Source organism: Lissotriton helveticus, chromosome 5_1 (genome assembly GCF_964261635.1).
Source record: "Lissotriton helveticus chromosome 5_1, aLisHel1.1, whole genome shotgun sequence".
NCBI classification, from domain to species: domain Eukaryota; kingdom Metazoa; phylum Chordata; class Amphibia; order Caudata; family Salamandridae; genus Lissotriton; species Lissotriton helveticus.
Window position 1 is genome coordinate 1,903,114,436 of NC_136065.1, and position 24,134 is coordinate 1,903,138,569.

Below are 24,134 nucleotides of genomic sequence, written 5' to 3' on the forward strand. Positions count from 1 at the left end.
GGGATCCCCTCTTTATTGCAGACTAACTGGGAGGTATGTGGGGCTTACCCTGTGCCAATGCGTCTTGTAACTCTCTTCCCTGCGGGCGGCCACTGCCCTCTCCTCAATTCCCCCAACCTCTCATTTGGTAGCTTCACTGCAGTAGTTATGGAGACCCCCACAGACTCCACATCCTTCCAATCTGCGTCCTTTTTAGGTCGAGCTTGTCTAAGCAGTGCGAAGCGCTGCGTCCAGCGTAGCATCTTTTGTCATCCACTTCCTGAGAATGTGAGACAGGGGATGGGCATGCGCAGGCGAATCCCCCATGTGAGCGTGCACGTTCACCCACACGCCGTGAACATCTCCTGTTCTACATTGGCAGCAAGTGGATAACACAGACACACACACACACACGTACACACACACACACACACACACACGTACACACACGTACACGTACACGTACACACACACACACACACACACACACACACACACACACACACGTGCACACGCACACACGTGCACACGTGCACACACACACACACACACACACACACACGTGCACACCCACACACACACACACGTGCACACACACACACACACACACACGTGCACACCCACACACACACACACACACACGTGCACACACACACACACACACCCCCCACTCCACTCCACTCCACTCACCGGGCTCACGTGCACACACCTCCCACCCCACTCACCGGGTCTGTCGGACTCCTCTCGTCCCGCGGTGGTGGCGGCTGCACGGGCTTGGTAGGCGGCAGGGGCAGGCACCGGCAATGTGCCTCGAGCCCCTTCCGCTTCTCTCCCCAGACTCCTCGCGGCAGCGGTCCAGGCCCAGCAGCAGGCGGGGCTCTCCCTTAGCACGGGAGCCCCGCTGGGTCACACGCTGGCTCCTTCCTCATCACAGGAGCGCGGGGTAGGTTCCCGTCCGCTTCCTGTCTGTGCTGGTGCCCTCAAGCAGCCAGTCCCGGGCAGTCCCGCCTGACTTCCTGTGTCTCCTTCCTTTGTTTTTATACTAGTTCTTTTTAGTTTTGTTCTTTTGCGGTTTTATACAGCGCGAACGCGGCCCGAATGTATTGGACCACTTTACACGAGCACCAGGTACGTTTCACAAGTTCTTACAATGCTGTAAATATGTATTCTATGCCTAGTGTTTTTTTGTCAGAGCCTCCTCTTATTTTAAAACTTCTTGAACTATCCCATTTGTATCTGTAATGTGTAAGTTTGTAAATCTCCTTATGTAACATACTTGGTTTTAGTGTAAAGCGCTCTGACATCTTTGGGTAAAGTTTGCGCTATATAAACATAAATAACACACGTGTTTTTTTTAGTTAGACACGGGGAGATAAGTGATTTGCTCACAATCACAGGATGTTGAGCCCACGCCTATATGACAGTTTTTATCACCACAGATTATCATAAATGAAGTCTACAGTTTTCTATCACCTAACAATGTTTCCCTATCTGTGCAACAATCATCGCCGTACAGTCAGTGAAGTATTTGTTCTCACACTGCAGCGCCATGTTTGTCCATAACGTGACTAAGAAGAACATTAATCGCGTAAATGAAGGCCGGCTCTCAGCCGCTCTTGAAACACCCCCCAGGGCGCTCGCCATTGCTCCACTTGTCATGGGTTCCGCCTTCGCGTGGGAGGCGCTGAACGTATCTTCAAGTGCTCTTATTCAGGTGTCTTGTTGAGACCAGTGTTTGCCGGGCTCGGGTAGAGTACTTCCTAAGCAAGCGTCACATGTGCTCGGAGCGAGACGTAGTGCATATGAAACATCTGAATTGTGCATACACACCTGCATAGTCTGTTTATGTGCATTAGCTTACTTTTGTTTGGAATGATTGAAAACAGCCACATAATTGCAGTCACAGTCAACAGCATGAACGAAAAATACCGTGGCTTTGAACATCCCATAGGAATGAACGGGCTCAACTTGCATTGGCAAAGCCAACAGGCTGGTTCTTGTTGTCTTTCGTGGCTAACACAATCCAAGGGCGAGGTGACAGATTGTGTCCAGGGGTGTGGAATTTATTAAAATATCTACTTGTCCATGGGGCAGGTTGCTTCATAAATCTACTTGTCCTGTAACAAAATCCACTTGTCCCTTTGGTGCCATGTTGGGCGGCGACAAAGTATGGCAGCAATCTTATCATATAAGAGCTCTTACATAGCCTCTCTGATTATGCCTGGGCTCATACCATAGTAGTGTTTGAAAACTAGCAATCTCTTTATGTTGCTACGTTTCCGCAGATCTACATACTGGGACTGAAGGTAGTGGTAAACAATAGTTCCAGGGTTGGAATGTCCTTTTGAGTCTGTGCAAACCTACTAACTTGCATGTTTTAAGGGTTTTCAACAACTCTTCTCTAATCTTTTCCAATACTGAGAAATGTTGGAAATTTACTCCTGACAATGGCAGATGTAAACCTTCTTTCAGAGTTGGGAAAAAAGTAGTTGGAGGGAAAATAAACTTGCAAAGACTCAGGTGTTCGCATGAGCAAATCTACACATGCATATTTGCTCATTCTAAAATGCAGTTCACTAATATTTTCTAGGAGTACTATTTCTTGCCCTACTGCTGTAAATTCTTGTGAATTCACGAAAGCCATATAGCTGCCCTTAATGCAAGGACATATACCAAGGGTGCACTTTTGAGACTTTCTTTAATAATTGGGCCCCTAATTTTATCTGCCGAGAACCATGACCTTTTGTGGTTATTAAAATTCTCGCTCTGTATCGGCTGGCTTCACGGTGAGTGACAGCATTCTGCTCTTTCACAAGGAGAATATCGGCACACAAAGTAGTTTTGTTCAGTAACAGTAACTAATGTGGCAGTGTGTGCTTTTTTGAGACAAAAACAATTTTTGCTTTTGCCAATGTTTGTTATATTGGTGAGGGTCCGGCAGCTCTCACATCAATAAGGTTTTACAAAAAGCACGCCAAAACAAGTCACGCATTGCCAAATCTAAAAAGCTGACTACCATTTCAGACCTACTAGCTTTGCCAATGCTTATTTGTTTCCACAAAATCTTATTGAAACTGGTTACACTGATTTTCTAATATGAATATTTTGCGGAAATACTAGCATGCATCAACACATTTTACAAAATGATGCTGAAAAGAAATGGTAACTGAAACTTTACAGTAGTTTAGCAAAAACATTTTTTTCCTACTTCCATTTTTTAGGAACATTTTATATTGAAAGCAAAGAATCATTAATCTTGCTTTCAAGATTCTGCAAATATTTGCATCTAATCAGAGAGCATTCTGAGGGCATATTGCATAGCCTCATATTGCCAAACTTCGAAACCGTGTGTACACATTTTTATACTGGAATCACGGTAAGTAGTGCAGTCAGAACTTACATTTACTTACAGCGCTCACCTTACTAATAAAGGCTTTCAATTAATGAACCATAAATACAAGTTTGAACAGCATTAACATATGCACACAAATATTAACTTAACTGCAGGCAGTGTCCTTCCCGGATCCTTAATGTGGTACTGCAAACTGGCAGCCAAAGGGTTTGCGCTACAAGGGGTTGGGCCTGCTTGTCCCAAGGTCAAAATGCACATTAAAACTTGTTGCCCTTGACCCCAAACAATATGTCCTGGGCGTCGGGCTATAGGAATTCCACATCCATATACTGGAGGTTATCTGCCACCCTGATTAATCACTGTGTTTTCCCCAGCCCAACTTACACAGCTTTCACATGGGGAGAAAACACTGCGTGAAGGAAGGTGGGAAACCAGATTAGCAGATTACGTCAAAGGGTTCAGTGAAGCTTGCTAAAATATAGCTTTTTGAAGACTGTCCGCCGCTGGCACTGGTCACCAGAGAAACTATGCAGGGCTAAACTTTGTAATGATTTCAGACATTGGAGAGGCGCGGAACACAACAGTAATATGGTGCACATCTGTGGGACGGCACGAAACTTGACGAATACTGGCTTTAGGTATGGGGCTGTTTGAAAGCTGCCCTTCATATTCCCCCTGCCTGCATGGCGCTGCTGCATGATGTTTCATTTTTACCTACACTAACAAGACATGTAAGATGATTGGCAATTGCATTGAGCATTGCTAGATAGGTTATCCTACATCACTAAAGGACAAGTACAAGCCTGACACTTTTATTTAAGTATTAATTATTTAAAAAAATTAAAAGCCATTGTTATTTGTAATATCCATATATTTAAGTCACGTATATACAACACATATTGCATTACAAATGCTATAGCTGTCACATTTGCGACAGTTATAACTATTGGCATTGTAAATGACAAAGCTATTAATGTTGCTATTTTCAAAACCAACACATAAATAAACGAGCATTTACAATGCAATGGTTTCGCCTTTGGAAAAGTTTGAGCTATTGGCATTGTGAATGACAAACTTTTTATTTATGTGTTGGTTTTGAAAACCGATAAATAAATGGCATTGTCATTTACAATGTCAATAGCTTAATCTCTCGCAAATGCGATTTGTATTGCAACTATTTCAGTTAGCATTTTACACTACGATGAAAACTGGCTAAAGATAGATACAAAAAACAAGTCTTAGCTAGGAGGTAATACTCACCAGACAGAGACACCCGGCAAAAATGACTTCACTTAAACTATCATATGTACAGCACTAAACATTGCACATCCTTCGTTGAATAACTGTTTGTTTACTGCACTAAAGATTGAAGATTACTCTAGTGTTATTTCTATAGTGCTCACATGCTTCAGAGCAAAGAGGACTCTAGGAAAACACTTGTAAACAAATAATCATCGTGGGGTGAATTATAGTCCGGCATTGTAGAATTACAGTTCGTTTTGGAGCATGTAAATGCTATAGACGGGAAATGGTTAAAGGTGCTGGTTCAGAATTTGTAGCTGTGGTTCTGTGCATTTGCAACGGGTGCATTTAGTCGCAAAGTTTCAAACTAGAAGACATGGAATTCATTCCTAGCCTAATAAACTGATCAAATTGTGTGATCCTGTGTAAATCATGTTTTGCCACTATGCTCTATTTCACTTTCGAGTTTGTGTTGGGCATGAAAATACATTATTTTTTTAGAGTGGGCCGGGCAAAGCTCCCACTCAGCCTGACCCAGGCTGCATGTCTCTTTCACAATAACTCCTCACTGCTCCAATATCTACAATCTCAGCCTTTCACCGAAAGTGCAGCAGGCTCGGGTGAAATGTCGGTCCGATTACAGCTAGACGCGCCCCCGCGTATTCTTCCTGTGGCCTAGTCCGCTGGCACACACTCTTATTATATAGCTCCTCACTAACTCTTTTGTGGGAATTAACAGGTGGGAGTGTAAGGAAGCAGCTGTATTTTAAATAACTAAACGGAATCTCCAATTATTGAGCGCTATAATACCGAAACTCAATTGCTTTTGGGAAAACGAAACACAGAATATAATTTCTTTTAATGTAGCATTGTTACGGGACATCCACTAAATTGTCTCTGATTATTACAATTCGCTCTTCAATGGAAGGGCGTCACCGAAGTTAGGCCCAAGCAACGTTTTGTAAAGCGCTCGCCTATAAGAGGACGAGATGTAGCAATTTCGTTGAACTGAATATTGTTAAGCAGACTAAACAACTTAACTAAAGAAGACGAGTATTCATTCCACTCAGGTCATGTTTGGACATGTAGGATTGTAAATAAGATTTGGGCATACGTGTCTATAAACGATATTTCAGCTATCAAGTGGAAATATTACTCATTTAACACTGGCACTCGTACAGCAATGCAAGGCATTGAAGATCATACAGACACACATAACGATCATGTGACGTTCACAAGTATATATACACACACACACACACACACACGTATGCATGTTTGTAAATAATAACCATGGGGCCTCCAACGAGAACAACTGCATTATCAGAAACATGTCATGATTGGCACTGAAGACGAAGGCTCTACGGGTATCACAACACTTGACATCTCAATTCATCTGCCTCAAAATCAATCACAGTTAGTGAATCGTGTAGATATATTTGGAGTAAATACCGTATTTAATGTGACCTGGATTTAGATAATACGTTGATTCGCGAGGAGGCGCGCCTATGTTTCAGGAAACTTCAAAAACAGAAGTTGCCCCTCAATCCAAGCCAACGTTTTCAGAGCACAATGCTGCTTCCGCCGACTACCTATCGCCTACGCTGTACCTGACAGAATAAATGCCTTCGATGAGTGTCCAGTGAACAAACATACCCCAAGAGGAAGAGGGGATCAGAGCACAGAGGCAACAGAGGAGAAGAGATCACAGGAGCGCAGATCAGGGCACAGAGGCAACAGAGGAGAAAAGATGAGAGCACAGAGACAGCAGAGGAGAAGAGATGAGAGCACAGAGGCAACAGAGGAGCAGAGATGAGAGCACAGAGGCAACAGAGGAGCAGAGATGAGAGCACAGAGGCAACAGAGGAGAAGAGATGAGAGCACAGAGGCAACAGAGGAGAAGAGATGAGAGCACAGAGGCAACAGAGGAGACGAGGTCAGAGCACAGAGGCAACAGAGGAGACGAGGTCAGAGCACAGAGGCAACAGAGGAGACGAGGTCAGAGCACAGAAGCAACAGAGGAGTAGGGAGCAGAGATCAGAGGAGCAGAGATCAGAGGAGCAGAGATCAGAGGGGCGCAGACCAGAGCCGCAGACCAGAGCCGCAGCCAGCAGACCAGCGCTGGGAGTCCAGATGAGGCGTTCAGAGCGCGGGGGTCGCCTCAGCCCTCAGCAGCAGCAGCGTCGGCTCAGCAGCAGCGGAGGGAAAGTTTTCCGAAGCGGCTGCAGGGGATCCAGAGCCACCAGACCCGGGGCTCGGGCTGGGATCCAGCCAGGAAGGGATCCGGCCGAGGATGCACCCGGGGACCCACCGCCCACACTGCCTCCAGCCTAGCCCAGCCACCGACCCAGCCAGCAGCTCCGGCGAGGGAGGGAGAGGGAGGGAGAGAGAGGGAGGGAGGAGAGAGGAGAAGAGGCAGAGGGAGGGCCAGGGGAGGAGGAAACACCGACATGGAGGGGGAGGGGGAGAGGGAGGGGAGACGGGAGGGTGCGGGGGGGGCACAAGAGGGCAACAGTGCGATGGGAGACAGAGAGAGGAAGGAGGGAGCAGCGGGAGGAGAAGGGACTGAGGGGGGACACGGGGATAAAATCAGGAGCGGGTGAGGGAAAGGGGAGGATAAAGAGGCGGGGGAAAGAGAGCATTGAGAGGAAATGAGTCGGGACGAGGGGAGGGGTGGAGAAGAGAGAGATACGTACTGAAGAGAAAGAAACATATGAGGCAGGTAATCAGTGGAGAAGACGCCTAAAGCAGGAGGGTGAAGGAGAGGAAACAGAAAGAGAACGGAGGAAGAAAAGGAAAGGCAACAAGAACGGGGGGGGCGTGGCCGGGGGTCAGCGCAGGACGGACGGGGAGCAGCCACCCCCCCTCCGCCGCCCGCAGCTCCAGACAGGGGCACGAGTCTGTGATGGGAAAGTCCGGGGGTTGCATAGTGTGGGGGGGCGATCAGAACCATGGGCAGAACTGGGGAACTCCACAGTACGTGGGCAATGCTCTCGGGCAGAACTGGGGGCGTCCATTATGTGTATGCATTCGGGGTGGATAATGAACAAGCACTCACCTGGGCTTCCTCCGGCGGCCGTGGTCGGCATGAAATGACAAAAACAAACCCAGAAAAGAAAAAAAAAAACTCCGCCCACCGCCGCGATGACGAAATCGCAGAGGCGGAGAGCGAAGAAATCGCGGGAACGCCCCCGAATCTGGTCCGGCCTTGACGGACAGATCCGGCTCCCAATGGCTAGCCTCCATTTATGGAGCTAGCCAATGGGAGCCGGGGGACGTTCCTGAAGCCCATATTGTAAACAATAGATTTCGCCTGCGCCGAAAAGCTGCGCAGAGCGCAGCCTTCGGCAGGCGAAACCTAAAAATGTGTCATTTGCAATACCAATAGCTCAAACTTTCCTAATGCGAGACCTATTGCATTGCAAATGCTTGTTTATTGTGTTGTGGTGCACCTGTATGCTCTCTACATGTGCGCCTTGGTTATAAGCTGATGTCCGGGACCCGCCTGTAGTTTACTGCGCCTTGATTTAGTGGGCCCCGGGTCGCGTTCCTGGCTCCTTGACCCTGGTCCTACTTTATTGCTTGGAGAGCCCCTAGTGGGTCTCGTCAACTTTGCCTCTGTCCCCCCCCACCCCCAATCCCCTTCGGGATAGCATCCTTGGTTTCATCTGTGTGCAGCCCTTTTATCCACACACAGGGCTCTGGTTTTCTGCTTACCAGAGATGATGGACTCAGCCCCACCACTCTGCAATATTTGCTACCAGGTAGGAATCACTTTTCTCTAATAGGGGTACAGTTCATTTAAGCATTTTAACCTTCATTTGATGCCATTTTGTTGCCAATCGTTACCCGGTAAGCAGCGGGTTCGCCGGTCTACCACTGACCCCTCTCCAGATTCTCTGGTGGTTCACCGAAAGCTGCCTGCCCCAAATTCATGTCTCACTTCTCCCAGGAGAGCGCCACTCACACTACCCGCTCTTTCCCATGCGCAGCCCCTCTCACCTGCGCAATGGTTGGGCCCGGTTCTCAACACCACTGCAGCCTCTGTTCGGAAGATCGCGCTCGCCTTACAGCCGCAGCAGGCTTGCGGCACGTTGAAGAAGTCCCGGGACAGGCAGAGAAGATTGCCTCGGCGTCCCTCAAGGCAACGCCCGGTAGGCCCTTTATCTTCAACCCCCTCCCGAGGGACAGCAGGGAAGTCGGGCCCCTCTTCCCATGTCAGACGTGGGGCAACTCTTGTGGGTCCAGTCCTGGGGAGGTGGTCTCTATCAGGAGCGGGTTCGATTTCCCATTCACTTTGGCTCGCCAGGCGGTAGGGTCTTCGCTCCCCCATTGCTGAGTCCTCTCGGGATCTCCTAGCACTCCACTCTGGGCCGCTCAGCTCAGATGCCGGCCTCGCTCTCCTCAGGAGGACCTAGCTCACTCTTGCCCGTGCGCTGCCCCTCTCACCTGCGAACGGGCTGGGCTCAGATATACACATCACCGTGGGCTATGCGTGGCTCACTATGTTGGCCCCTGGAATGTTGCCCGGCAGGGCTTCCGCATCTAGGTTCCGTCTTCCTTGTTCGATGTAGAGCGGTTCCCCTCAGCTAGATTTTCGTGGCCACCATTGTGGGAAGCTGTGCCTCGTTCCCGCGTTTTCTCATTTCTTCTGTTTCCTCAGCTTTCGATGGGCTCAAATCACTGTACATGGTGTCTATAAGTTTTATAGACTAGGACGCCCTGTTTATAGGTGGCAGGTAGTGGTTAGAAGGACAGGGTGTTAATCAGGATCAGGTTCGGGCTGCTGAAGCTCCGGCAGATGCAGCTAGGCAGCCATTCTGCTGGCCAAGCCACTCCAACAATAAGCCTTGGCCTTTAGTTTTAAACTTCTGATTCTTTAGCCATTATTTTAAGCGTACCTCTGTAAGGCTCCTACCTCGCGCTCGCTCCCTGGTCCACCACGGAATTTCTGCTTGAGTGGAGGGCGCTGAAGAGAGTAGGCGGGGCGACTTCCGAGTCAAAGGCCAGGTAGGCATACTCCCTACTACTATTTAAGTTGCATGGCAGCGTGGACGCGTGCATCTGGCGCTTCGGCGTGCCAAAGGCAAGCCCGCCAGGGGCCAGAAACCCTGCCCCTCCTTCCAAAGACAATTTTGTATACTCCTCCAGCCAACTTCATCAACTACGGATCCATTGTAAAGATAAGTGCCTTCATTCCATCTGTTTAATGAATGGCTTCACTCCATGTACTTAGTGTACCTTTGGTCCCTTCACTGCCCCTCGGACACAGCCTAAAACAATGACCCCCAATTTGTATAAAATATTTATTCTCAATTGCAGATCAGAACATTCTTTAGAAATCAATATATTTCTTGAGGAAAACAACTCGATGTTTTGTTTTTTAACTGAAACATGGTTCCACAAGGAATCTGAACCCGACCTTGTGCAAGCACTTCCTCCCGGCTATTGTATCATGAGGAAAGACCTGGAATTGAGGAAAGAAGGAGGCATTGCTATCATTCTCAAGGATTGCCTCAAGTGTCGCACTGAGCCTGATGTTATTCAAGACTGCGGAAGCTTGCTCTTCGCAATCTCATTTTCTGCTACACTCCCCCTCTCATCTATCGCCCCCCAGGTCCCTGTGGACAGTTTCTTATATCCCTCACAGATACCGCTGCCATGTTAGTTAGCCCCTCCCCCAAAATCACCCTCTTAGGCGAATCCAACTAGCATTTAGAGGACCCTTTTAAAGTCTGAAGCCTTGGAACTCATCTAAGACTTATCGGCTATTCAACTGATTCAAAAAGTTACCAACCCGACACATTGTAAAGGCCACATTCTAGATCCAGTTTTTTCAAACAACAAAAAGCTTTCAGCAGACAACCCCATCCCTGTGCCTTGGTCGGACCATTTCCTAATCCCGATCCAATGGAACATTCCGACACAGACCACCATTTCTCTATCAACATGTTGTGGCGAAAGCTCATGGACTAAACTCTCGCTAGAATCTTGGACTACAGCTCTGACGAATACCAGGCCTTCGTTAGACACCAACCCCAAAGCAGCTACTGAAATATTCAATCATTGGATTGAATCATCCTTCAAGGCCACAATCCCATTCAAATCTGTCCACAAAAGGGCTAAAGAGAAAATGTCACCCTGGAACTCACCCAAACTCTGAACTCAAACAAAATTGCAAAAGACTAGAATGAGCATGGAGGAAAGATTACTATACCTTCAATAAACCGAAATATAGAGAGTCCATCAAAATCTAGCAAACAGAAATAAAGAAAGCTCAAGCACTGCACTTTGAAGAAAGAATTACCTCTGCAGTCCACGCCCCCAGGTACATTTTCCGTATTGCAAAATCTCTCATGGAGTGTACTCCGCCTGAGACACCACCTGACTCTATCCCAACCCGCTGCAGTGAACTTTTTCAATAAGAACTTCATAGATATATATAATGCCTTTCCACAGGCTCTTTGTTCCCACAACACTGCCGTGAAAGATAACCCTCAATTTGACATTGAACAACGACTGGAGGAACTTCCTATTCTGAACCTGGACACCCTTTTCCGAATCTTTGCCCAGGTCAAATATGGCTCCCCGTGCGATCCGGCACCCCTACATATGCTTCTAAGGCAGAGGAAACCATTCTCCCAGTTTTAATGGAAGTGCTAAATCTATCTATTTCCACTTGTCAAGTTCCTCTATCATGGAAGCATGCCATAAGAGCTGTGCTAAAAAAAAAAAAAGTAAACCCTGAGCTACTGGGTAACTATCGCCCCCATCTCGCTTCTCCTTGGAATAGGCAACATTTTAGAGAAACATGTCAACAGAATTCTCTCTGAGTTCCTGGAAACTGACGCCCTACTACAGACCTCACAGACTGGATTCCGACCACTACATGGTATGGAAACCGCCCTTCTCGCAGTAGTTGAGGAATCTAGGAAAATTCTCGACCAGGGAGGAGCTGTTTCCATCATTGTTCTCGACCTGAGCTCCGCCTTTGACACTGTCAACTATAACATCCTTCTTAACAGAAAGTTTGGAGTCTCTGGTGGCATCATAGCTTGGATTAGGTCCTTACTTTACAGATCATTCCAATCATTCCAGGTACTTGAAGGAAGTAACATCTCTAAGAGCATGCCACTCACATGTGGAGTTCCCCAGGGCTCCTCATTGAGCCCCACACTGTTTAATGCTTTTATGAAACCCCTTGCCGAGCTAGTCCGACCACACGGGTTCCATATCGTTACATATGCTGACGATACACAGCTGATGGTAGCTCTAAAACACCCGAATAACCTTCCATCCGACCTGGAAATTTGATATGAGACAGTGGCCGAATGGATGGATCACTCGTGCCGCAAGCTCAATGGAGATAAAACTGAGTTAATGATAATGAGCAATCATACTATCTCCAATTTTGGACTGGGCTGGCCTACCTGTCTTGGCCCGCCACCAGCCCCTAAACCTAAAATTAAAAGCTTGGGGTTCTGGTTGGATAGCAGCACCAAGCAGTGAAGCTAGCATCTACCTGCTTCGGCATCCTTAGATTGATCTGGGCAAACTTACCACTTCTTCCAATGCCAGCTAGGAGAGTCATGCTTCAAGCATTGGTTCTCTCCCGCATGAGTTATGGGAATTCCCTCTACCTTGGTGCCCTTAAATCCACCATAAGGAAATTTGAGGTCGTGAAGAATTGCGCAGCCAGGCTGCTACTCAATACCCATAAAACTCATTCTGCCAAGCCCGCCCTTAAAACGCTACATTGGCTGCCAATAAATGAACGCATGATATTCAAATAATTGTGTATAGCTCACAAGAACCTCTGGGGGAAGGGTCCCAGAATTAACCATTCCCTTATCACCTTCTATCGCCCCATGAGATGTCTTTGTTCAGAGAATCTGTTCTTAGGATCAGTCCCTAAAATCACAAGGGCCTGTTCCGGAGGCTGCTCTTTCTCATACAGTACAGCCAGATTATGGAATACCTTTCCTCTTCATCTTCACTCAACTGCTCATCACTTCTCTTTTCAGAAGCTATTGAGGACCTGGCTGTTTCAGAATACGATATAGAACTCCTGCTGTCGTCACTAGCGCTGGGATGTCTGCGGGTAGCTACGAGCTCAACAAATGTCAAATAATAATGTAGCCCTGGGGTAATAGCTGCCACCAGAAGACAAAACACAGAATCTAGCATTCCTGTTTGTACTTTTTAGTTTGAAACCCACCAGGCAGCACAGCTGTCTGGTTTGCTAACAACTTCTTGGGGACACTCTGAAAGCTTTCCTGGGAATGCATACCGCATACCGCCCATTGCTTACAAATGGCTTTGTCTTTTGTAACTCACATTTGCTTGCAGTTGATTTGTTGGCTTTATTTGTTTTAGGCTGTACAGCTCGTTTCTCCCATGAAGCATAACCTATTTACTGTATTCTTCCATTATTTCTTGCTTTCTGCAAACAGGCCTTTAAATCTTGTTCTTGTCACATTTGCTGTGCATTCATAGACAGAGGTCAAATGTAGGGCTCTGTTATCCGAGGGAGCTTGATGTTTACTTTTTTCCCTCTGACTTCAAAGTGAAAGTATTTGTGACGATCAGCTGTGAAAGGAAAGGCTTTTTGCAAGCACACACCAAAATTTAAATGTCTTTGAATTAACTGTGCAAATATTTCAGAATATATATATAAGAATTAGGTAAGCACAAAGGAAGCAGATTTTTTTGTAATTCTGAAGGGTGGGGAAAACAAATTTAATAAGATCAGAAGAAATCAATGCACTAGGTTATGACATTAATGCACATTGTTTGTGAGCTGTATACATTTTTTCAATAAAACTGTATGTCTGTGCAAACGTAATGGTCATTTCAATAAAAAAATGTGTTATCTGTAATCGCAGTGAGCTACCACAACATACTTAATCCACACTCCACCACTCCACTCAGTGACTCCGTGCCCTTCCATTGTGCTTGGCTCCCTCCTGCTCTGCTCGGCTCCCTCCCTCCCTCCCGCTCTGCTCTGTTCGGCTTTCTCTCTCCCGCTCTGCTCTGCTCGGCTCTGCTCGGCTTTCTCTCTCCCGCTCTGCTCTGCTTTCTCTCTCCCGCTCTGCTTGGCTCCCTCCCGCTCTGCTTGGCTCCCTCCCGCTCTGCTTGGCTCCCTCCCGCTCTGCTTGGCTCCCTCCCGCTCTGCTTGGCTCCCTCCCGCTCTGCTTGGCTCCCTCCCGCTCTGCTTGGCTCCCTCCCGCTCTGCTTGGCTCCCTCCCGCTCTGCTTGGCTCCCTCCCGCTCTGCTTGGCTCCCTCCCGCTCTGCTTGGCTCCCTCCCGCTCTGCTTGGCTCCCTCCCGCTCTGCTTGGCTCCCTCCCGCTCTGCTTGGCTCCCTCCCGCTCTGCTTGGCTCCCTCCCGCTCTGCTTGGCTCCCTCCCGCTCTGCTTGGCTCCCTCCCGCTCTGCTTGGCTCCCTCCCGCTCTGCTTGGCTCCCTCCCGCTCTGCTTGGCTCCCTCCCGCTCTGCTTGGCTCCCTCCCGCCTCTGCTTGGCTCACTCCCGCCTCTGCTTGGCTCACTCCCGCCTCTGCTGCTCGCTCTTCTCTCTCCCTCTCTCCCTCTCTCCCTCTCTCCCTCTCTCCCTCTCTCTCTCTCTCTCCCTCTCTCTCCTCCTCCCTCTCTCTCCCTCTCTCTCCCTCTCTCTCCTCTCTCTCTCCCTCTCTCTCCCTCTCTCCCCCCTCTCTCTTCCCCTCTCTCTCTCTCTTCCCCTCTCTCTCTCTCTTCCCTCTCTCTCTATCTCTCTTCCCCTCTCTCTCTATCTCTCTTCCCCTCTCTCTCTCTCTCTCTCTTCCCCTCTCTCTCTATCTCTCTTCCCCTCTCTCTCTATCTCTCTTCCCCTCCTCTCTCTCTCTCTTCCCCCTCTCTCTCTCTCTCTCCTTCCCCTCCTCTCTCTCTCTCTCTCTCTCTCTCTTCCCCCCTCTCTCTCTCTCTCTCTTCCCCCCTCTCTCTCTCTCTTTCCCCCTCTCTCTCTCTCTTCCCCCCCTCTCTCTCTCTCCCCCTCTCTCTCTCTCTCTCTTCCCCTCTCTCTCTCTCTCTCTCTCCCCTCTCTCTCTCTCTCTCTCTTCCCCTCTCTCTCTCTCTCTCTCTTCCCTCTCTCTCTCTCTCTCTCTTCCCCTCTCTCTCTCTCTCTCTCTTCCCCTCTCTCTCTCTCTCTCTCTTCCCCTCTCTCTCTCTCTCTCTTCCCCTCTCTCTCTCTCTCTCTCTTCCCCCCCTCTCTCTCTCTCTCTCTTCCCCCCCTCTCTCTCTCTCTCTCTTCCCCCCTCTCTCCCTCTCTCCCTCTCTCCCTCTCTCCCTCTCTCCCTCTCTCCCTCTCTCTCTCTCATTCTCTCTCTCATTCTCTCTCTCATTCTCTCTCTCATTCTCTCTCTCATTCTCTCTCTCATTCTCTCTCTCATTCTCTCTCTCATTCTCTCTCTCATTCTCTCTCTCATTCTCTCTCTCATTCTCTCTCTCATTCTCTCTCTCATTCTCTCTCTCATTCTCTCTCTCATTCTCTCTCTCATTCTCTCTCTCATTCTCTCTCTCTCTCTCTCCCCCCCCCGGCCTCTCTGCTCTGCTCTCACCCTTCCTTCCTCGTCTACTTTGCTCCCTCCCTCCTCTGCTTTGCTCCCTCCCCTTATCTGGTCCATCCCACTCGGCGCACCAAATGAACAGTGCTTCTGACACAATTAGTGATTTCCACTAGTGTCACTTAATTGGCTGTGTAGGCCACTTTCCTTCAGTAAACCAACACCAGATATTCAGGTCCAGATTTCCTTGGCGAGCTTTCCTGGATTGGTTTGTCCGTTGAAAAATGCAGCAATCTTGAGTAAATTTATGAATAAAATGAAATTATATCTACATTTGTCACTGTATCTTCAGGCTGCAATGAGATATTGATGTGGGAATTTGCACCAGCACATAGCCATAAATGTGGCAAAACATTCACAAAGAGTTCACACAGACATTCAGGTATAAAAAACCTAACCAATTGATTTTTAAAAAATGTTGTAATAAAAAAAAGAAGCCCTGGCACAGAGGTGTGAAAATATCTAGCAGAGGAAGGATTAAAAAGTAATCAAGACCCCAATCCTCATTAAAACTTTCCCAGAGCTTTCATGATTGTTTACCCATATTTTATGTGCGAACTTGATCTGCACATGCAGTGGTTGTTTTTTTGTGCTTTTTGTTTAAAAAATAAAATAAAATCTCTGTGGTGTAAAAAAATTATTTTCAGTCTATAAATATTCTTTTAATTTAGGCCCTTTTGATTTTATTTTAGAGAAGCCGAAAATTACAAGGAACAAGGAAATCGCTATTATGCGAAGAAGGATTACAATGAAGCATACAACTATTATACAAAAGCCATAGGTAAGTATTGACGATCTGAGGTGTATCTCGCATATGTTTCCAATGTATTGTTCTGTAAATTGCCCTTACAAGTTGTTTTGGGTCAGAGAATGTTGCAGGTAAGCAATTGGCTAGTTACGACTATAGGAATACTCCCATTCCATGGTGCTAAAACCTGCCTAACTTGGAAAAGGACTGTGGTCATAAAATTTGAAAGGATCATTGTCAATATTGGAGAATGTGTTAGGGTTTTCTGCACCTTTGCAGCATAATGCCATTTCCTCTATCTTAACCTCTCTTTTCCACCTCACAACTTGGCACATTTTATTAAATGGTACAAGGTATTTATAAAGCACACTGTCACTCGGAATAGAGCATCCTGCCGCTCTGCGCCTCCTCAGTTTTACAGAAGTAGGAGCGACCCTTTGCTCAAATCAGAGTTCCATGAGGCCATGCGCCTCATTTTTGACCTGCTCGACTCCCTCCAGTGCGCCTTCGCTCCCACGGGGTCAGAGGAGACCCCCATCAGGTTCTTGCTCCGATGGGACACCTTGGATCCTGGTCATGCCATTACGACCTACCCTTGCCCCGCATCTGATGCAGGCGGCGCCAGCACTATTCTGATCCCTGTTGACATAGAGCTGGAGCCGCATCGACCGATGCATATTCCGATGCCAACAGGACTCCTGCATCCTATTTCAGAGCCTGAGCCCTATTCTGCAGGGCTAAATCTTGGGGATGAATGGGAGGGGTCACTGGACCCTTTAGAATACTAGGATGAACAGGATATGGACTGATGTGAGGAACTGGGTAATGCCAGCGGACTGAACATATCTTCAGATACCAGCATGCTCCCCTCCTCCACCGTGGCCAACGGAGGAGGGACCTATGCCATGGTGGTGTGGAGGGCGGCCGAAGTTCTCGATCTTCAGTTGCCCTTAGTGGCAATCAAGGATAACATCTAGATGGAGGTGTTGCAACCAGGAGTCTCCTTCTCTGAACCTCTACTCCTGTTCAGCAAAGCCCTCACTGACATCCTTCTGGATCCCTGTTCGAAACCTAGCACAGAGGTGTAGGAAAGTAGGCTCTGCATTCATGGTCACCCCCACTTTTTGCTAGCGTCATTCTGTTTTTCTGACTAGTTTGATTGGGATCCTACTAATCAGGACCCCAGTCACTGTGCTTTCTCCCAAAATTGGACTTGGTAAGTACTTTTGGTACCTTCCAAATTGGCTACTGGTGTACCCTTCTAAGTGCCTAGTATATGGTACTAAGATACCCAGGCCATAGGTTCACCAGTGGTCTCCAATGGGCTACAGCATGTATTTTGCCACCCATGAGACCACGCAAACTGTGCCCACATCCCTACCATTGCAGCCTGTGTGATCTGGGGCTAGCACCACTGACAACAGATACAAGCTTCCTTATATCTGAGGTTACTGCACTTAAAACCTATAAGTCATCCCTAAGGTAGGCCTTTAAATCCTGAAGGCAGGGTTCTTCGTTATAAGTGTGAAGGGTGCCCTGCATGAGCAGGACATCCCCAACAAACCTAGGAGTCCATTCTCCTGGCTTTGTAAGTGCGGTCAGCCATTTTAGACATAAAGTGGACATCAAGTCAATTACGAGATGTATAACTATATATTGGCTGCACCGAAACCAGTCATGTTTGGCATCAAATATGTTGGAATCCTACCATTACACCGATTCCAGTGTTGTATATAGGATCCAATGTACGGGGGTTCCCTAGGGAGCCCCCTGTATTCCCAGGACCAACCCCTCATGGTCCAACAGCAAGCTAGTGCTGCTGCCGACCACAGACCTGATTCGCCCTCCTGCTGCTGAGCCTGGCTCGAACAGGGTAAGGTAGAACAATAGGTTTCCTGTTGCAGGGAGGTGTAAGCACCTCTCAATCAGAACTTTGTGTATTGGGCTGGGGTGGGGAGGGGAGCTTGCCCGTGCCACCAGACTGCATTGAAGGGTACATTTAGTGCCCTCCTTGCATACTTCAGTTGAAACCAGTTCATGGAGCTGTTGGCTCCCGCTCTGGCGTGAAACTGGACAAAGAACATGGGATTATCAACCCCTCTGTCCAGCCCCTACTCTACCTGAATCATCCCAATCCTTTCCCTAGGGTGGCTTTTCAGCTTCATCGTGGGGCAAGATTCAGATCCAAAACCACTTCATTTTCAGCTGTCTGGGCACTTTGGACTTTGTTGGACTTCGCGTTGGGAACTGAGACTGCATGTAGGCAGACTCATGCTGCTCCTGGTCTCGTCGTCCTGCCAGTCTTCTGCGTCGTATGTGCCTGTGCTCCACAGAGGTTCTTCTCCAGGCCTGTGGACATCTAAGACACCCGAAGGAATCTTGCTTTGTGTGAAGGAGTTACTCCCCTGCATCTGCAGGCACTGCAACTAAGCTGACCAGTCTGCTGCTCCTGACGTCCCACAGACTCCGAAAGGCTCAGCAACACAGTTGATGGCTCTCCAACTCCCTCGAGGTCTGCACGGTCTATTCAGCAAGTTTTAAGTCCGTATCCCTCATTGGAACCGCTGGAGCAGTACCCCTTTGCACCGCGTCTACTTGCAGTTGCCAAGACTTGTTGACACTTTTCCAGAGATCTGCGTGCTCCATGAAGCTCCAGCATCTCTTGCTACCAAGATCTTTGTCCTCACTGCATCCTCTTCACCATGGGCCTGCATTGTTGGTGAGCTGCTTGAGGTCCTCTTGCGGCTCCTGTGCCTTCGGCCTCTGGGTCCTCTTTAGGCTCTTCTTTGGCTCCATTGGGCTCACCTGCTTGCTTGGGGCCTGCTCTGACTCTCCTGCACTTGTGAGTCCCATGGACCTTGCTGGTCCTGACACTGGACTTTCTTCGCTTTCCTTGTCTGTTGCTGCTGCCAAGGCTTGTTGGTGCTCCCACAGGACACCGACCCCTTGGCTGTCTATTTCCAACGTGGTACAGCTCGTGAACGGCCCCTGGTCTTACACAGGGTAGCCTGGTCCTGCAGTGACCAGGGCACCGTCAACTCTCCTGCATCTTCCATGATCGGTGGTCATTGGTCTTCATTGCCTCCTGGCCACTCCCGAGTGGCAAACTCTTTCTACTCTGCTTGCAGGTACTCCTTCTTCAAGAATCTACCTTTGGATTACACCGGACTCTTTTACTTTCACCTTTGTCAGTGGCATCTTCACTGAAGTCTTCCATTGTGGTCTACGGCGGTGTCCGACGATAATTCACACCTGTGCACCTGGCTTACCTGGTGTAGGTATCCTGGTTTCTGAGGTATCCACAAGAGGTGGTGACTCTCCAACCTTCCGTCTGCCTTGGGGCGGCTTCAGGGTTCCTCGGGAAGGGTCTTTCTTCTTAAACTGCAACAGTGACTTCCAGTTTGACTTGTATTGAGCACACAGTCGTGTTTCCACTCTGCGCACGGCCTCGGTGGCATTCCTGGGTACTTACCTTGGATGGGTCCTTGGGTCCCTGGCTCTTCTAAGACTTGTGGGTCCAGTCTCGACTTTGGTCACAGTTCACATTCCAATTTCTTAAAATATGGTTTGGTCTCCCCCTGAAGACCACTGTGTATTTGTGCTACTTACCTGTTCTCTTGTTGAAGTATTGTGTGTATTGTGATTATATATCCGGGTAGGAGATATTGCAACGTGTTAGTGAGCGTTTATAATAAATACATATTTTTTTTAACTACACTGTGTGGTTCTTTTTCACTTAACCTACACTATATGATTAGTACTGGAAAAACAAGCTGCTCATACTCCTGGACTAAGCCTAAAGGCTACTTTCCACAGCTACCAATGAGAGCAGTGGCGTAGCAAAACTTGAGGGGGCCCCCCTGCAAAGTACATTCTCTGCGTCGGTCAAGAGCTCTCAGGCCAGTGACCTGCCATATTGCAGGGGCTCACCCCCAGCCATAAAAAAAGGAATCTGGTTCCTCCATTGGTCACATCGACCCTTTTATTGGGCGATTTACATATATCAGTAAATACTGCTGCAGGGCCCTTCAGCAAAGTTACATAACACTGCCTCCAGCTGGCCCACCAAACACCTCCTCATACTTGAGGACACACCTTCAAGCGAAGCCCGCTCAGTTAACTACCTCCAAACACAGACCACTGCCTTTGTGCCCGTTTTTCATATTAAGAAATTCCCGATTAATTCGGGCTTTGGATATTATGAATGCCCAACTCTAGGGCCTTGCCTTCCATTGAGGACTTCACAAGACTGGGCTATCCAAGTGGAAGACACCTTAATCAGGGAAAGTTACCTGCCCAGCTTGGATCCTTGACAAACCTGTGATGCCATTGCGGCACCAGGAACAGGTTGCCCTACCCCGTCCTGAATAAGACTCGCAGCAGAGGTCCAAAATTACCCTCCTTGCATTAGTCGAGTCAGAACGTCGACGCTCTCCACCAACTTGGGGTCTGTACCACTTCCCCCTGACCATTTTCCGATATTGCGTTGATGCATAACAATTTGTAAAAAAGTATTGTAAAAAATGTTTAATAATGGACAGGTCTCTCTGTACTGGTCTTTTTTACCAGTTTGTTGTTGAAACTATCTGAATTGTGTACTTTTTAACCAGTGATTTTCACCTACACCTACCCATCACAAGCACGCCCATCCCCACTCTTTTTCCTTTTTGCGACCTTCTATCAAATATAAAATTGTGATTTAATTCTATTGATTGTATGTCTTTGAAATATATCCTTGGTACGTATTGGTTCTCTACATGGTATTAAATACTAGTGTTGAATATGAATGCAACACACACCCTACTCAGATTAAAGCAGCCCCTTTTGGAAGGTTTAATCTAACCACAGATGAGCATTTAAAAAAAAACTTTGCAACATTTCTACGCGGAGTAACCAGACCTTATGGGAGGCCTGATTGGACTTTGAATGAACTGCCACTTACTTTTAAAGTGCTGGAGTAAGTGTAAACTGGCGCAGGCATACCTCTGATTTCTGCAGAAAACATCCTATGTATTTATTTTGTAGTGTTACATTAACATGTTGCTGATGGAAAACTGCTTGGCGCTCGCAGGTTTGCACAGACACCTGGCAGGCTGGTCACCATGAGAGTGCAGGGGAATTCACCTCAATTAGAGCACATTTTCACACTAATTCACTCATAGATGCCAAGGTTTCAGATTGGGAAAGTGACGTTTTCATAATTTAACTGTAATAATGGGTGACATTCACACAGTCTGACTCTGCTCAGTTTTTAGTAGCCTGCTGTTAAGTGCACTTTAGTTCACTGACTTTCTTATAGTTTTAGTTCCTCAAATGGGCATAATGTCTAATATTTATGTTTCCCTCCTTTTCATTGCTTGATTTTGTTCACTAGAAAGTGTCACTCATAGTCGTTGAAATATCACTCATAATTACACTGAAATTATGAAAATGTCACACATCGCAATCTGAAACCTTGTCTGCTATGCTAAGTCTAACACACACAGGACATTTGAACATCTCATAATTCCATGCCACACAATTCAACTATAAATAATTTAACCCTACAACATTCCAAACCACATAATTACAATCCTCAAAATAAAACGAGCATTGAAAATGCAATAGGTCTCGCTTTTGATTAAGTTAAAGCCATTTGATTTGCTAATGGTATTGTATAGCAAAGCAAATGGCTTTAACTTACTGAAAGGCGGGACCTATTGCATTTTGAATGATTGTTCACTTATGTCAAAGAGCCATTGCTTTTATTTTCTCAGTCTCACCAATTGCAAACAAGCAGCAAAACACTGTAAGCAGAGCACATGCTCGTCCGTGTCGGCCTGCCGAGGTTCTTTCCACATTAGTGGCTCATGTCCTCCTCGCAATGTAGCTGCACTTTCCGCGTGTGCAATTAAATAGTGTTTCAGTTGCACGGTTCACAACAACGGATGTGATCTAGTGTGGAGCAAACTGCATTCCCCCTCTCCTCCCCCCCCCCCCCACGCCAACCCAGCTCGCCACTTGAAGAACCTCGTGTAACACTCGTGTAACACTCAATGTGTTTGTGGACGTACATGAAAACGAAACAGATTTGCTACCAAATTAAATATGCACCAGTCGATTAAGCCTTTTTTCCCCTCCGTATTGAGTGAAATAAATTTGCGTGCAAGCCGTTTCTAAGTTTGAAGTCAACAATTTGTAAAAAAATATAAAACCATCTTTAATACCCGTGCAGTCATTTAGTAAAAATGCGCGCTTAATAAAGCCAAACCTATTTAAATCACGTGACTGAGAAATAAACATAATGAGGCGAGAAACGCAATTTGTTTTCTAACGATAACCCCATTTTCAACAAACACAATTGCTCCAAATTAGGCTTTAAACACCTGCTTGGTCAGTTTGCATCGCTGGGACTCGTAACTTTTTAGAAGTGGTAATGACAGGTTTATTTATACATGTTTACATGTAGCTGAAGTGGCATTTTTAGAACTTTATACCATCTGCTAAGAATGTGCCACCCTTCAAACAACAATGACTTGGGTCCCACCTTTCCGCTAATTCTGTGTTCTCCCTTTTCTGTTCTACCATCTCCTCACCAAGCCCTTTCTTCACCCCTTAACCTTCTCTTCGCCCCCTCACTCCGCCTAACTCTCTCTTCATGCTAGCTCCCCATCTTCCTTTCACATACGTCTGCCCTTCTCCGTCCCCAAGCTGAAGACAGTAAACGGGGGGTGGGCCTCACTCCTTACCAGGCAGAGGTCTGTAAATAACTAGCACAACAGTAGCCCCTCCCCTCCCCCCCGCCCCTCCTGGCATCGCTAAACAGGTCCCCTAGAAGATTCGCACCTGTGTAAAGAATAATAAACTGCGAAACACATCACTCAATTTCAAAGTCTCCGGGCAAGAGCACACTCCACATTCAGACTTTGGGGTCGTGCGTGTGCATGCCCTCCCATTCTCTCTCTCCTTACCCCCCCACCCCCAATCACCCCACTGCACCCTGTGGAGGGACACTTCACTTTGTAGGCACTTTGTACCTCGCTGTTTTCCATATACTGGACCTGCACTGATGCCGATCTATACTGGCAGAAAAGTTGGCAAAATGAACAGGGCTGGATAACGCACCCCTCGACCCCGTTGTCTCCGTCTGTTCATCTAGACAGACCCTATCACCTTTTGAGTGCAAAGGACTCAGTATTTTTCAAACATTCAAACTAAGTACGTACGCTACCCTTGCATAGTCTACTTTCCAACTTTACAGCAATGTCAGCTATACCACTGTATTAAAATATGGCTTGGCAAAAGCTTTAAAAACGTAAGCTTCCAAGTGACTCACTGGTCACAAAAGTCAAGTCGCAATGATAAACGCGCCATAAAAAACACACTCACACTTGCTATCCCCACATTTATTTAATTGACCTTCAGGCGAATAAGGAACCTGCACATTTTTTTTTTGAAAAAGGTACGTTTGGTTCCGAAGACGTCCGATGTTATCCTGAGACCTAGGATGATGCCTGGTAAAACATGACGACTCCCATCTTTTTCTGTCTGTCGTATGCTCAATAATTTATGATGAGCAATGGAGTGCCGTTAGAGGGCTGTAGAGAGTAACAAACGGCTAAGAAGTCAAGTTAAAAAAAATTATACACAGAGAATGCAAGGAATGTAGGATGACGTGAGATGGAAATACACATCGAACGCACACTACATGAAGGTTTGACTGCGGTGCATGCTCTTTAACACGAAAGTGCAAATTATACCTCCATTATACCTCTGTCGCCAGGAAGAGTAGATATTACACATTATTGAATTACAAGACCATGAGGTTTGATGTTCCTTTTGAAAGGCAACGTGTTCGATTATAAATCAAGGATGCTTATCGGTGCTAAGATGAAGCATCGATGTACAAATGGATGCAGGAAAAAGGTGGAGGAGTTGGGCCTTGACTCTGCTTTTGCCAGTCTGAGGCGAGCGCGGCGCCATTAGACAGCTTCACATTCTTTCAAGTGTTTTAATTAATCGTGACACTCTTGTCTCAAAAAACGTGCAATCGTTTTAACTCCGATTTTTGTATATTATTGACATAGTAGTTAACTAAAGCTCTGTGGTCGCATAATTTCTAGATGGGCCTCGTGATTTCCTGAACTGCTTTGCGCGTGTGACTTAACCCGTAACCGGAAAGGCTAGTTCGTTGGAAAAAAAACATAAAAGTACACTGAACCTTATTGTTGGTAAACT

At 47.1% G+C, this 24,134-nt stretch overlaps 1 protein-coding gene across 1 annotated transcript in view; it reads left to right on the forward strand.

Annotated features, from left to right (window-relative positions):
* The window catches only part of DNAJC7 (DnaJ heat shock protein family (Hsp40) member C7), a 468,661-nt gene that overhangs the window by 63,168 nt on the left and 381,359 nt on the right, over positions 1-24,134 (forward strand). The window contains exon 2 of the mRNA XM_078645431.1: positions 15,862-15,950. Within this exon, the coding sequence (XP_078501557.1) occupies positions 15,862-15,950 (89 nt within the window). The remainder of the gene's footprint in view (positions 1-15,861; positions 15,951-24,134) is intronic.